At 42.3% G+C, this 16014-nt stretch overlaps 1 protein-coding gene across 5 annotated transcripts in view; it reads right to left on the bottom strand.

The window, feature by feature from the left end:
• The window catches only part of PPP1R13B (protein phosphatase 1 regulatory subunit 13B), a 2314431-nt gene that overhangs the window by 1972136 nt on the left and 326281 nt on the right, over positions 1-16014 (bottom strand). For 4 of the 5 annotated variants that reach the window (XM_044074499.1, XM_044074502.1, XM_044074500.1 and 1 more), the window contains exon 1: positions 8261-8401. The exons of the other annotated variant lie outside the window; for it this stretch is intronic. In XM_044074499.1, the coding sequence (XP_043930434.1) occupies positions 8261-8386 (126 nt within the window). In that variant the 5' untranslated portion in view covers positions 8387-8401. Of the gene's footprint in view, positions 1-8260; positions 8402-16014 lie in introns of those variants that run through there. 5 annotated transcript variants of the gene reach the window in all.

Raw genomic sequence — 16014 nt, 5'->3', positions numbered from 1 at the left:
CCAATGAGGGATATACTTCTGGTATGGAGCATAGAGTCCCCATGTTGGTAATTATCAGGTCTAGTATGTTTTCCCCTCTTGTGGGAGTGGTGACTAGTTGTTCCATAGCATTTGAGTTTATAAATTCCAGGAACCTTTGGGCTAAGGTGCTGGGGCTTGAGTAATGCTCCCAGTCTATGTTTGGGTAGTTGAAGTCGCCCAATATAAAGTATCATGAAAAGATAAGAAGAAACTTTAACAGGGCACTTATCTGAAACATGACTGGTAATCAGCCCAGAGGAAGGAGCATTCAGACCAACGATCAGTGATGGCTAATTTTCAGTCTTTAGAATGTTCTCGTTTGTCTGACATGTTTACATTTAGATACTTTTGTGTTCAGTCATACTGTATAAAAGACTACATTATTATACTTGTGTATTCTATATCCCAGACTTCATTTTCCCAATTTCTTCTGCTGACAGGTATTTTTCATTTTGTTTAATTTCATTTTTTCTATTTCACTCACTCACAGCTCAAATTGGTATGCACTGTCAGTCCATTTTCCAGGGTAGGACTATAATAAAATATACATCACATATCATAAAAACTCTTACAGGTGTTTTAACTGATATCCCTGAAATATCTGCAAAGCTCCCTGGTACCCAAAATGCAATCTTGCTGCTTCAGTGTTCCAATGAATGTGGTTCAATCCTGTCATCCAATTTCTGCCTGGGTGGAGTCAGTATACCCTGCCCTTTGTCACTGTGTTTCTCCTTAACTGTCAATGTACACCACATTTTGCCTCCTCCTGCAGCCAAGTCATGGCTGAAAAAAAGGTCTACAAGGCACCAAGTTAAGTTCACTTACTCAGATAACATACTTAAAAGATTTGCAGGCTGGCGTACCTTATCTACAGAGTCTGCACGTCCTTTCCCTTTGTCCACGTGTGTATTTGATGGGAGGTTCAGTTTAGTTTTTTTCAATGATGGATTGGTGCACATTCACAAAGTACAGTTGTGTACACTTACCATAAATGTAAATGTTCGAGTGCATTCACGGTTACAGTCATCACACTTGGGTTATCTGCCTGCAAGTAGCCCTCAGTCGGCCCAAATACTAGAGACTTAGTATTTCTGCGTAGGTTGCTGTCGCTCCAGGTCTGACATCAGGTCGTCAGGGGGGTATATAAACAGGCAGCCTACACCATTACATCAGTTTTTCTTGCCCCAAATGTCAGGAGCCCCCCCAGTAGAGAGCTAAGCTATGGTGGAAAAATCTCCACCAGTAAACAGTAAATACCAATACTCCTGTAAGGGGTGAGTAGTACACACAGAGAGGAGAGAGAGAGAAGGGGGCTGGAGGGAGGGAAACCAGGACTGCAACAGTGAATACACTCGAACATCTACATTTATGGTAAGTGTACACAACTGTACTATGTTCTTCATGTTTCACTGTTGCAGTCATCACACTTGGGGTGATTCCCAAAGCTGTAGAAAGGGTGGAGGCAATCAAGAAGTGTTTGGGCTGGCTAGTATGCCCTGCAGGACTGCAGTTGCAAAACCCGCCCTGGATTTGGAAAATATAGGCAGGTGGTAATGCTTGGTGAATGTGTGTACAGAACTCCAGGTAGCAGCTTCCAGAATGTCCCTGAGGGATACTGTAGAGGAAGAAGTTGCCCTAGTGGAATGTGTTCTGACCCCCTGAGGGGTTGGTTTCCCATGGTGTTTGTAGCAGAAATGGATGCAGTGTGCTATCCATTTGGAAATTGTCTGTTTTGAAATGGCCTTGCCCTCTGCCCCAGTGCAAAACTGAGCAGTAACTGGTCTGATTTCCTGAAGGGCTTAGTCCTATCCAGGTAGAATCTGAGATGTCTGTGCATGTCCAAAGAGTGCAGGATCCTTTCCCCTTTATTTTGAGGATTAGGGAAGAAGGTTGGCAAACGGACAGATTGGTTGAGAGCCACACTGGACATTGCTCTGGGCATAAAGGAATGATTATTCTTGAGGGAGACCCTGTCAGCATGAAAAATAATGAAGGGTTCCACAGCCATAAGTGCTTGTAGCTCCAACACTCATCTCGCTGAAGTGATGGCCAGGAGCAATGCTGTTTTCCAAGAGAGGAATTTTAAGTCTGCTGATGCTGCAGGCTCAAAAGGGGGCAGTGGGAGAATTTCCAGTACAAAGTTAAGGTCCCAAGCAGGGGTGGGTGCTCTCTTTGGTGGCCTTAAGTAAAGGATAGGCCTCTGTGGAGTAGATCTGCTAAGTAATCCAGGATTAGAGGTAGGGAGGGCAGAGTTGTGTCCTCTCCTTTAGACTGAATCCAGGAGCAATACCTTTTCCACTTATCAGCACAGGATTTCCTTGTACTGGGTCTTCTGGCTTCAAGAATGATGTCCAACACCTGCTTGCTTAGGCTACTCACTGGGAGAGAATTCAAGGAATAAGCCAGGCTGCAAGATTTAGGGTTTGCAGTTGCGGATGCAAGATTTGTCCCCCCTGCTGAGTGAGCAGGGTCAGGCTCTGGTGTAGGTGCCAGGGTGGCACCGGTGACAGGCTGTGCAGGAGTGGGTATGAGTGCTGGCGTGGCCAATCTGAGGCAATCAGGGTTGTCCTTGGTCTGTCCTGTCTTATCTTGAGCAATATTCTTGAGAGAAGGGGCAGAGGGGGAAATGCGTAGATTGAGAGGTTTACCCACTGGAAGAATAGGGCATCCACTTTTCAGGCCCTGCTGTGAGGTGTCCTGGTGCAGAATTTGCTGAGCTGGTGATTGCAGGGGGAGGCAAAGAGATCCACCTCTGGGGTCTCCCATTTCTGAATCAGAAGGCTGAAGGTGCTGGGCTCTAATTGCCACTCATGTCGGTCTAGGAGATTTCTGCTCAAGTCTGCCAGTGAGTTTTGTTTGCCTGGCAGGAACTGAGCTTGCGGATGGACCTGCATGTCCAAGGCCGTGTTCCACAGGGCCATGGTTAGCCTGCAGAGTGGGTTCCCCCCGCTTGTTGATGTACCACATAACTGTGGTGTTGTCTGTTTTTATTAGCAGGGGTCCTGGTGAGAGTTGTTGTTTTCTTTCAGCTTTTCCTGGTTAGGGGTCACTACAGCGGAACTCCGGTCCGCTAATGATTGGCGATCGATTTTTATGGTGCCGAGGTGCCAGCCCGATGCCCAACCTTCAACTAAGGCACTCCCATTCACGCACGTCTTTCAAACGCCACTCGACCGTGGGGAGGACATGCAGTCTCCACACAGAAGGCGCTCCAGATGAGAATCGAACGGGAGAACCTCTTGCTGTGAGGCGACAATGCTACCGCTGCACCACCGTGGCTAGGGGTCCTGGTGAGAGTAGGGATCTGAAAGCTGTTAGAGCATGCTGCACAGCTAGCATCTTTTTTTTGGTCGATGTGCAGATTAATTTGACTTGGGCTCCAGTGGCCTTGAATGCACTTGTCATCTACGTGTGCCCCCCAAGCATAGTCTGATGTGTCTGTGGTTAGGATCTGGGCAGCGTGGGGTTGAGTAAAAGGCAGTCCCTTGTTGTGGTTGCATGCTGCTGCCCACCAAAGAAACTCTGCCCTTAGACAAGTTATGATAGGAATGATGGTTTCCAGGTCCTGAGAATGGTGGCACCAAAGACTTTTTAAGTACCACTGAAGTTTCCTCATATGCAGTCTGGCATATGGAATTAGTAGGATGCATGAGGCCATGAACCCTAGGGCCTGCAGGATTTTCCTTTTGGATAGCTGGGTTCTGGTGGCCATTTGAGTGAAGTAGTCTGTCAGATAGGCTTGTTTTTCTGGAGTAAGGAATGCCATCTGGGATGCTGTGTCTATGCTTGCTCCCCGGAATACAATCTTTTGACTGGGGACTAGTTTTGATTTCTTTTCGTTAATAGTGTACCCCAAGGAGGTTAGAAGGTTTTTTTACAAATGTCAGGTGCTGCAACAACATTTCATGATTGTCTGCCTGAATCAGGCAGTCGTCCAAGTACGGGTAAATTTGAATTTTTCTCTGTCTGCAGTAGGCAGTGACTGGAGCCAAGCATTTTGTAAATACTCTGGGAGCAGTGGATAATCCAAAGTGAAGTGCAGAAAACTGATAATGCATAGATCCTGCCCTGAAGCGTAGATATTTCCTGCATGAGTCCCATATAGGGATGTGCAGATAGGCTTCTTTTAAGTCTAGGGTGGCTAACCAGGCATCGTTGGCCAGCACAGGAAAAAACTGCTGCAGGGTGAGCATTTTGAATTTTGGTACCACCAGGAAGTTGTTTAGAATGGAAAGATCTAGGATTGGGCGCCAAGTGCTCTCTTTTCTGGGTACCAGGAAAAGTCCGGATAGAACCCTTGACCTATCTGTTCCGCAAGAGCAGGCTGAATTGCCTTTAGAGAGAGAGCAGGGATTGAAATTGATTTTGTGCCTCTGCCCACTGGTTTGGAGGAAGGTCTGGGAACCGTTTTGGGGTTGGCAGTGAGTGGAAATAAAATGTGTACCCCTGGGATACAATGTTGAAGACCCATCGGTCTTTGGTGATGGAAGTCCAGTTTTTTGCATGATGGGCAAGTTTTCCTCCTAGGGGCACAAGCAGTTGGGCAGAGGAGGGGAGTGGAGTTGAGAAGTCATTGTGAATTCTTTCCGTAAGGGGGTGGCTTAGCACTCCCTGTTTTTGAAGTGGAAGCACTCCATTGCTTAGCTCTCTGCATACCCTGATACTGTAGTCTGGGGGGTCTGTTTCCCCTGGATCTAGTTTGAGATGGCCTTGAGGGGGCTGGAAAGGCCCAATGTTTCGAGGGGCAATGCCTACTGAATCTAGGAGGCTGTACTTGCAAGAAATCATTGACTGTTTGCATAGATTTAGCTTTTTCTTCCATCTTTTTAAAAACCTCTTCTGCTTTAGTGCCAAACAGATTGTCCTTGTTCAAAGGAGAGTCTAGCAATTTTGATTTGACATGGTCTAGCAAAGGTCTGCTCCTTAAGCCAAGCATGCCTTCTCAGTACAGAACCAGTGGCCGCTGCCCTGCAAGATGCTTCTAGGGCATCAAAGCCACACTGCAATGTATGCTTGCTGACTTGGCTTGCAGAATGCATAAGCTCTTGTAATTCTTTATTTTCTGCACAGTCCGTAAAGGTAGCTATTTTTTGCTTAAGTTCCACAACATGTTGTTGGTACTTCAGCATGTGAAACTGGCAATTCAAAGCCCTAATGGCGAGAGTTGCAGAGGTGTATACTTTATTACCCCATCTGTCTAAAGCTCTGGAATCCCTGTCCGAAGGGGTGAGATTCTTAGCTGTAGTTGCTTTGATACCCTTAGGCCCCTGGGAGATGACTTCTGGGTCAGCAGTAGGATTTTTGAAAAGGAACTCTGTAGTACCCATCTGGACTCCTAGGAGCAGGGGTAAAGTCTCAGGAGTTAAACTGGATTGCATAAAGGCATCATCCACAACATCCAGGACTGGGGGTATTGCTAAAGGCCTATGTTGTGGCAAATCAAGAAATTCTCTGAGTCTCTTTTTGGAATGAGGATAGTCTTGGCATTCTCAGTAGAAATTCTCTCTTAAAGTATGTAAGGTTTCACCAAAGGAAAAAATCCTCTGGAGGAGAAGCAGAGGGAATGGATTCCTCTGCATCTGAATCCTCATAAGCAGATAAAGGCATTTCTTCATAATCAGATACTTCAGAGTCGTCGGACTCTTGGTATGTTAAAGCTGTTGGGGACAGGTCTCTTTTTCTCTCAGCAGGGGAAGGCTGGCTTCCCCTAATCAACATTACAAGGTCTTCTGCCATTTTAAGCATTTGATGTTGTGGCAAGGAAGCAGATGAATGAGTTTGGGTTGTCTGTTTTTTAGGCGTAGCACGTACTCTTGGCCTTAGAAACTCGGTAGTTTTAGACAGAATTGAAGACGTGAAAAAAGTGGTCGGTTTGTGTCAAATATCATTAGTGCGAAGAACTTCCTCAGAAACAGGTGCCTGCTCAGCGGCTCCGGACCCATCCAAGGTAGAGACATCCGCAGGTTCCGTAGTCGAAGAAGAGTCTCGCAGAATACCGGACTCTGAATGAGTCTCGGTAGAGGCCTGCGAATCCACTGAAGCGGGCATCAGAGGCTGCGAAAGTACCGGTGAACTGGCGACTAGCTTAACGGAAGCACCGTTGGCAGTTTAGGACCTGTACGGTCTGTCTCTGCCTTTATCCTTACGTTTTTTCAGAAGATCAGTAGTCGGGTGGCTTACCAAAGCCATTTCGGAATACGGAGAACAAAAGTATTTAGCGACAATAAAGGCCCAACAACGAACAGTTTGGCCGTTGAACAAGGCACAAAACCGATAGCGAGGTACGTCGTGGTCTGGGTCTAAACAGGTGACGCAGTAAGAATGAAAATCTAGGTGTGGTATTTGCTTTCCACAGGCAAGACAATTGTTAACTTTTTCTGACATCGGTTAGAGCAAGAAAAAAGGACCCCCAATGGGGTACTTAGCTTTATAAGACTTCGCGATAATTCAATTCGGAAACGAAAACTCAGGTAGCGGCCGACCGGCACTCGTGCAAACTGCTTCTGCTTCAGGCTCCTCGGCAAGAAAGACCGATGTTATGGCGTTGGCTGCCTGTTTTTATACCCCTGATGAACTGATGTCAGACCTGCAGCAACAGTAACCGATGCAGAAATACTAAGTCTCTGGTATTCGGGCTGACTGAGGACTACCTGCAGGCAGATAACCCAAGTGTGATGACTGCAACAATGAAACACGAAGAACATTTACATCCTGCCTTTAAGCCTGTTGCTTTCCAGCTCTCTGCAACTCTGAATAGGATAAAGTAAGTACTGCAAATAAGTGTATGAAAAAAAAAATGTTATATAGATATATATATATATATATAGAGAGAGAGAGAGAGAGAGATTTATATATACCCACATACACACACATTTTAATGTGTTGTTGGCTTTCAAAGCAATTTAGTGCACTATGACACAGACAAGCTGTTTTTAAATTTTATGTTAACTATTTCCTCTCTGTGCTGAACTTGATGCCTCTTAGCACAGGTTATAGCTGAGAAGGACCATTTCAAGGTCAATCCTTAAAGGAGAATAACAAATACTGCCTTCCGTGCTTCAAAGAATGGAGGTAACCACTGGCAGAAAGAGGCACCAAGGACAAGAAAGGGCAGACCAGTGCTTACAAGATAGACATTCATATGAGGCAGTACCAGTATCCTGAGGGATCTGCTCGAATTATTAGAAAGTATACCTGCTGACTTTAAGAGGGATCAACAAGCCAGACTTCGTGAGAACATGTAAAAATGGAAATGAAGAGTACATGTGAGGGGAATTGCAGTGTGTAACAATGAAGGTGACAGACAAACAAAGCAGAGTAAAACACTTCATTACTTTTAACATGTGCTAATTAAAAAAAAAACAAAAAACAAGTGTTAACTGAAATACTCTGCAGTAATCCACAATCTTGATTACTTAAATAAAAATAAATATTTCAGCAAGAAAGTCTACATTAAAATGTTCCAAGAATCATCTAGCTGCAGCACAGAACTCTTAATAGGAGAAAATCTGTGTATAAACTGAATTTCAGGATTGTAAACTACAAGACAAATTTGGTTAAAGAATAACTGCAGTACTTCACAAGACAATGCAGTTAGACTTTTTCAGTTACATATGTACTTCTGTGCAAGAATGCCTCAATTCAAACAACACATCTTTGGTTCCATTAACACACAACATCTTTCCATCAGTTATGACAGATACTTAGGAAAATCTGAAATACTTCATCTTCTAATTTTAAAGTGCTTCATCTCCTTATGTTAAATACACAGACAGTCTTCATTAATAATGAACAGTTGCTAATTACGAGCATTCATATTTTATGTACACATTGCAAATGTCTGTAATTAATATTTTTCTATCACTTAACCTGTAATGCCCAAGTCTCTGAAAGCAGGCATGCATAAATGTAGATAACATATTTACTTTTAGCTTTTCAGAAATACTACAGCATAACTCCAAATACTAGCCTCACTACACGGCTAGACATACCAACATGCTTTTAAACATTGTACACTACCAAGTTACCAATTTTAATACAAATCATTATGTGATAAATACATGCATTGTGATATTTTATTTAATTTCAACAATTAAATGCAACTTTTATTAAAGTAACAAAAATAATGACAAAGAAGTGTTCTACTACATCAAAGTGTTCACCATCTCAAAGAACCCTGCATTTGAAAACTTTGTTAGTTTCCAAAACTTTCATGTATAAAGAATGCAATTCATACTACCTTTTGTTGTAAAATCGTGACTTTTTTCTTAACATTTGGTTTCCATCTGGTTTTGCCTTGCAGCCAAGATTTTTCTTTTGACTTACTTATCAAACCTTTAAAAAACACGGTTAAAAATGACCTCATATATTCTATAACGCCTCAAAACTGAGCAGATGAAAATAAAGTGAAATTGCTGCTGTACGAGAAAAGAAAACAGACTAACTCTATACTAGCTACAACTGGACTGCAAGGATTTGTTCATGTCATTAGCTTTACGAGCTTAAAACATCTTCAGGAACACTAATGACCTCAGCACTGATAACATGCTTTAACTGAAACAAGACAGACCTCTGCTATGACAGAAATTTGATATGATAGGCCAAGTTTAGCTTTGCTTACAGTCATAGGTAACAGCTCTAAGATCCTTTACCAGTGTTTCATCTGAACCAAAATATTTTTAATGAACAATAGTTTACTGTAAGTACTTCACAACGGAGATCATTTAGCCCTCCCTATAGATTAAGTACTGCAATTTAACCAAGTGAAACACTTTTATAGATTCATAGATGAGCCACAGAAGCGAAAAAGACAGGCCTCAAGGGATCTAATCCCACTACCTACTACAGTGACATTCTACCATACACTGCATGTACAAAGTGAGACAATAGTGCATATTTAAACATCAGAATTTACAAAATGATTATCTAAGGTTTCTGGACACATTACTGTATGTTTTAACTATTTTTGTACATATCCATTGACCCTAAAAACAAAGAAGAGCAGTTTCTATTAAGTACGTCAAGCAGCAGTCATCACAGATGGATATATGCACTTTAACCAAAATGAGCACTTTTTATCAAAGTCTAACTTTATGCAGTGTTGCTACATAAGATATACTTTCACTTTTCAAAATGTTTCTCTTAGAAATGGAAATCAACCCGCTGTCACAAACTGTTTCTGCTTACACGATTTTGCAAAGTCTCTTCAACATTGTACCCCACATTCTGGTGCTACCAGAGCCCATACATTTGGGGCACTAAGCAGCACTGAAGCTTTTCTTTTTAATTGAATGCATTACAAATCAAAGCTGCCATTTTTAGAACAAGTTGATCATCCTTATACAACACCATCAAGAGTTTCTTTTCTTTTTTTTTTTTTTTTTTTTTTTAAATTTCAGTGATTTAGCAGTAACGATCGATTTTTAAGTACAAGTTGACCCATCCTTCTTCAATGGCATTAAAAACATTAGTGCTTTGAACTCAGCTTGCAATTTCAAGTTTGTTTCCACTTTCAATTACTTCCACTGATTTCAGTGTTTTTATGTTACAGTATGCAGCACCACTTTTTATCGATTGTTTTATATCAGCAATGACCAGCCCCTTGCTGTACAAACAACACAATGCTCCCTTTAAATATTTTCATGCTCATAGTAATTTAATAATTATTCCACAAATCACGGACTAAATCCTTGTGTTGTGTAAATGTCTCCATGTTGCATTTAAAGTGTTTAAATCCTAATTTCACTCTGTATTAATCATTCCTTCATATATTAGAGAATTAAAACAAAGATTTTTTTAATATACTGGTTCCATTAGGCCTATGATCTATCTTCAATCAAGACCAAAGCTGAATATTACACAGGCCATGGGAAAGTTGGGACTAGGTAAAATCTAGACTGGACATCAAGGAAATTCTCCTACTCTTTTTCTGAGAAGTACTAGAAATCCAAACAGGAACATCTAGTGCCTCTGTCAACTGGTTTCACTGCACCGTGCAGATTCATTGCAGGACCCCTCATGAAAAATTGCAATGGGTACCATACATATTATGGAAACCATTAAGCTCAATGCACATAAGTAATAAAAACTTTGGAAGCCATTAGGCTTAATGCACATATGCAAAGAGATGCTTGAATCAAACTGGTGCTGAGAATGTTGTGGACAGTTTCCTTGATTAGAACGATGTTGTCTGGAGTAAAACAGCTATGCATGAAACAGTGTTCAGACTCCATCATGTGAAAGTGGGTTGAATTGAATCCGTTCGGATTTTGCAAGACTGACTGTGATTTCTGGGGACTGAAACAGCTTTAAAAATAGTTTTAGAATTAAATCTAGCCTAGAATGGCCAGTAAGAATGTTGTGCTATGGACCTAGGCATCCTGAATGACAATCTTTAGGGGGAGTCTGCTTCTCACATGAGATGCAACTGTTAACTTTCTTGAACACACACAGACAGACAGACATACATACACACACACACACACACACACACACACACCAAAAAGCGTTCCCAGAAAGCTTGTTATCGGTGGCTTCTTAATGTTATCTTAGCTCAAGCTAACAGATGGACTGATGACATTAAGGAATGCATTGTGGAGCATTAGACTACATGGCAAGAAAGAACGGAAGATGACATACAACTTAGGTACACTTCCTCCTAATAAGGAAAGGGTACTGGGGTAATCAAGTCAGCCCACAGCATAAACCACCGGTTGCCACAATCAGCTGCATGCAGTGGTCAGAGAAGGTTTTAAGGTCAACCGAGACCAGGATGAAGACCTGGAAGTTGACTGGAGAGAAAGTACAATGATTCAAGGAATTACTCAGGGCTCTATCACCTCAAGAAGAGGATGAAACAGGTGGAGTTGAAGAAGAATGGCAGCTCCTAAAAACAGGGTGTGTGAGGACTACACAACAGATATGGGGCCGAGCCAGGTATGGAAATAAGGTAGATAAGGAAAGCTGGTTGTGGAATGCATAAGTCCAGGAAGTCACCAAAAGAGAGGAGGAGTGCAGGAAAAAGTGGGGGAGAGACAAAACTGACTAGGCTAGGAAGGAATACTGGTTGGCTAGCTAAGAAAAGAGTTGCAATAGCAAAGAATAGGGCATCGGAGGCACTTTACCAGCTTCTGGAAAGTGACTCAGTAGGAAGCACAAAGAAACTTATTATCAGGTTGCAAGGCAAAGACAGAAAGATAAAGAAGACAGACACCTTTCATAAAGGATGCCAGCAACAACTTGCTCACCATTCCACAGGACATCAAAGGCAGATGTAAAGAGTACTTCCAGCAGTTTCTGAATGAAGAAAACCCCACAGAAACTGTACTGCACCAGATACAGCCTACAACGTGAGAAAAGGAGGAGCCCACCCTAGAAGAAGTAAACAGCACTAAAAAAAAAAAATGAAGTCAGGGAAAGCAGCAGGCTCAAATGAGGTCACAGCAGATATGATAAGGATACTTGGTGATATGGGAAAAATGGCTCCCGAGGGTACTCATAGCACTGCGGGGAAAAAGGCGTATCCCAGATGACTGGAGAATAAGCATAATCATGCCAGTGTACAAGAACAAAGGGACATTCACAACTGTGGGCAGTACAGAGGCATCAAACTCCTATGATATTACATGAAAGTTCTGGAGAAGGTGAGTGATAAACAGATACTCAGAGGAGTAGTAGTAAGACGGAAGCTGGGCAGTTCGGATTCAGATCAGGATGCAGAACAACTGACCCAATGTTTGCAGTGAGAGAGATAACAACTGACCCAATGTTTGCAGTGAGAGAGATGAGGAAGGAGTCCAACTGGGCATTCCTAGACTTGGAGAAAGCATATGACAAGGTCCCAAGAAAGCTGATTTGGGCAGTACTGTCTTGGTTCGAAGTCCCAAAAACATCAGTAGAATTAGTGCAGGCTATGTAGATGGACGGGTTCCCAGTGGGAGTGGATGTGCACCAAGGTTCGGTTTTGACAGCACTGGTGTTCATACTGGTGATGGACTACATTAGCAAACAGGATGGAGGGGACAGGTAAACAAAGTAGCTGCATGCAGATGATGTAGCATTACAGGCAGACTCTGAGCAAGAATTTCAGCAAAGGATAGTGGAATGGAATGCAAAACTGAAGGCATATGGGATGACACCAAGTACAGATAAGACCGTGGCAATGGCAACAAATTTGGGAAATCAGAAGATGAGACTTGAAATAGAAGGGAAGATACTGAAACAGGTTAATGCTTTAATTATCTGGGAGGGGTGGTTGAGGGAAGAAGAAGACATAAAAGCTAGAATCAGAGGGGCTGCAGCTAAATGGTATAGTGTGTCAGGAGTAGTGTATGACAGAAGTATCATAAAGAAGCTGAAAAGTAAGGTGTACAAGACAGTGGTGTGACTAGTACTACTCTATGGTACAGCTACTTGGGCAGTAAAGGCATAGCAGATGAGGAACCTAGAGGTGATGAAAATGAAGTACCTGAGAAGGCTGGTAGGATGCACACTGTGGGACAGAAGAAGAAATAAGGACATAAGAGCAGAAGCCAAAGTAGCTCCAACTGCAGAAAATGTTGAAGTGACACTCCAACCCCATTTGCAAAATGAAAAAAAAATGGTTGAGGATAGATGGATAGCTGGATGGATCAAAGAAAACAGATTATGGTGGTTTAGACACGTGTAGGAAAGCTGAAGGCAATCTGGTGAAGAAGATTTGGTACAGACAGGAAGAAAGTAGGAGGAAATGGGGGCATCCAGCAAATAGGCTGGATTGTGAGATAGAAAATCTGCAACAGTCAGGCATGAGTGACGAAGAGGGCAGGAGTGTGGCAATGAATTGAGAGAGATGGCGACAGTTAACACAGCACCCTGACCCCATGTAGAAAATGGGGTGGTCAGGTCGTTGATTCCAGACTTCAGTTTGCAGTGGATGTCTGCTGGCTTGGGGATGGTGAAAAACTCTTGATATTCAGGCCGGCCTAGGGCTTCTGACTACGATGAATTCCTCAATACTGAAGCAGTTTGGCTACTTGGGTTGTATCCTGCCCAGGATGCAACTGTACAATCTTCAAAAAGTTCTGGCTCCCTCCTACATCTACACCCTGACTGTTGAGTGGCTATTCCCTTGTGGAGAGAAATCAGCAGTCACAGTGCGGTCAACTCCAAGATGTTTTTGTCCACGCACAAAAACAAAGCGGGGAGAGAGAGAGACACACACACACATACAGAGAGAGAGAGAGAGAGAGAGCGAGCTTACCCATCCTGAAACCCCAAAAAGATATAAAAAGATAATTATCTCTACAACTAACTACATACAGTAGAAAGGTATAGAGAAGGGGTACGGCTACTGCAGCAGTAAGGAATTCAAACATCTACTCTTATGGTAGGTGCAACTTACACAACTGTACAATGTACACCATTCTCTCTGCTGCAGTACTTGGCTATTTCAGTGGATTACTAAGGCAATAATCCACGACTATGCATGAGTATATCAGGATTTACCCACAGATGGTGCAGTCTGATCATAAGGGCAAAACCCAAATGATTAAACAAAGCTAACTGTGGGTAAATCTTGATGTATAAGAGCACTCCTGTCTTTTTTTCTGCATTCTCCTCACTATACTGATGTACTGCGCATGTGTATGGGACTTAAGTTCCCACGCTTCCACAGTACATCAGTGCAGGAGAAGCAACAGAGAAAATAGAATCTCCATTGCTGTTTGTTTAGTGAATTTTTTTAACTACTAAAACATAGACATTTACTGGGACAGCAGAAAAATATGAAGAAAATCATGTATGTTTCCGTTTTAGTTTTGCAGAACCTACCTGATTTTCTCATATTTTGGTGTGTCCTTCAGTATATGCCAATACAAAATTCTGTCTGTTCAATGGTGCTTCAGAAGCTGGACTTTTTCCTATCGGTATGTGCTTGATTTACAACGGGCACGCTGAATGGGCTGTCCATTCATTGTGCTCGTTTTTGAATAGCAATTGGCCATTACTGCATAATGCAACATAGCCAACCTGGGGGAGGAGGAAAGATCAGGGTCCAGGAATCCCCAGAGAATGGTCTTAGCAAAGCAAATCCTGTACCTGAAAAAGGAATCCAGTATGTAATGCTTTGTAAAAACATGTAAAGAGGATCATCCAGTTGCCTCTAGAATGCTTTCAGAGAACACTCCTTTCAAATACCATTAAAAAAAAAAAGCTGCATTACAATGATTAGAATGTGCCTTAATCCTGCCTGGAAATGTTTACCACATTGGTATAACAAGAAAAAGTACAGTAAGGAACAACCAACTGGAATTGCCTGAATTGACTAATGTTTTCCAGTCCAACACTATGGATTTCACAAATTTATAGCTTTCCTAAAGGACTCAATCCTGCCTGGAAATGTTTCCCATACTAGTACAACAAAAGGTACAGTAAGGAACAGCCAATATGGAATTGTCTGAACCGACTAAGGTTTTCCAGTCCAACACTATGAATTCCACAAATGTATAGCTTTCCTAAAGGACTTAGTACTGACAAGATAATACCAGCCCTGCAAAAGCATGACCAGACCATATAGAATCTTTGCTTCCTGTCATTCACATTCTGAAAGAAATGAAGGGGACAGATAGCTGGATACAAGGTACACTCTGACAGTTTTAAGGGCATATTTGTTTTCTACAAATAACCCTATATGCATGGAAAAGCAAAAGGAGCTAATCCACCATGAAAAGTTGCAACCCAGTAGAGCAATAAACCAGTATGTCTACCTAAAAAAAAAAAAAACAAAAACAGTAAGAATAAATGCAGACAAATGACTTTCCCAGCAAAAAGTAAATGTCTCCCAATTATGTGTCACCTAAACAAAAAGTGACTTTGTATATTAACAGACAAACTTCTTTGTAGAATAGCTTTGGCAAATTCTGAAATGAAGAGGAGGATCCATGGGCAGCCTAGCTAAAATAGCTGATAAATACTCCTTGCCAAAGAAGTAAACAGGCCATATGATAGTTAACTCACACAAACGTTTGAGAACCAGAAATAATGATCCTGGATAGGGCTCTGATTATAGCTGAGGAACCAACTAGAAAATATTTTCTACTTGTTAACAACGAGGTTTCCTAATAACAGGATCCCTTGCCTCCTTTGGTACCTTGCTGCACATTCTCATGAAAAAAGATACATGAAAGGTATTAGAATTTAATCATCCAGGCAGTCAGCTGACTGATGCATCAAACTTCCCCATCTTGCATGAGTAGATCCAATCTGTGAGGAAGCTTGTGGTAATTGTCCCTCGTCAATTCCATATGAAAAGAGAATCAGTGTTGCCAGGGCCAGAAGGGAGTCACCACAAGAATTTTTGGAGAGTCCTGAAACTTTAGAATAACCATGTATGTCAGTGGAAAGGGTAGAAATGCATACAGGAACTACAATGAGAAAGAAAATGCATGTGTTTTCCAGGCTTGCCTGCAAGAAGTTCTGAAGCAGAATTTACTTAGTTGTCTGTTCTAAAAAAAGACAAACAAATCTATTTGATGCAAAACAGGCAAACAGATCTATTTGATGCATCCCCCACAACTGGATCCATTGCTGGAAAACCCCTACAATTTGAGAGAGTCTGCCCTGGTCCTGCTCAACTTGTTTGACACTACATTTTGCTTCAATGGCATGTAAAATGATGGGGGCAGGAAGATACATTCCCAACATTGAATGAACAAATACACAGCGTGAAAGATCAACCATATAAGGTGAACTAAAAAAAAGGGTAGCATGTTGTGCGAGATCACAGTACAGCACAGGCTGTTTCATCCCCCCCCCCGCACTGTAGTGTGATCTCGGTGTTGGTTTACAAAATTAACAGGGGGGTTGGGGGGCACAGCCACCTTACAAAGACACTCCGTGCTTCGACTTTCTGTGGTCGATCTTTCATGCTTAGATATTTCTTCATTCGATGTTATGAATGAAGACAGCTAACACATTCAGCCTGCACAGTAGGGCATGACCTGGTACTCCCCTGGC

The sequence above is a fragment of the Protopterus annectens genome, chromosome 6.part0 (assembly GCF_019279795.1).
Source record: "Protopterus annectens isolate FY-2018-M chromosome 6.part0, PAN1.0, whole genome shotgun sequence".
In the NCBI taxonomy this organism is placed as follows: domain Eukaryota; kingdom Metazoa; phylum Chordata; order Ceratodontiformes; family Protopteridae; genus Protopterus; species Protopterus annectens.
Note: the sequence above shows the minus strand (reverse complement) of the source record. Positions and strands in the feature narration are given on the sequence as shown.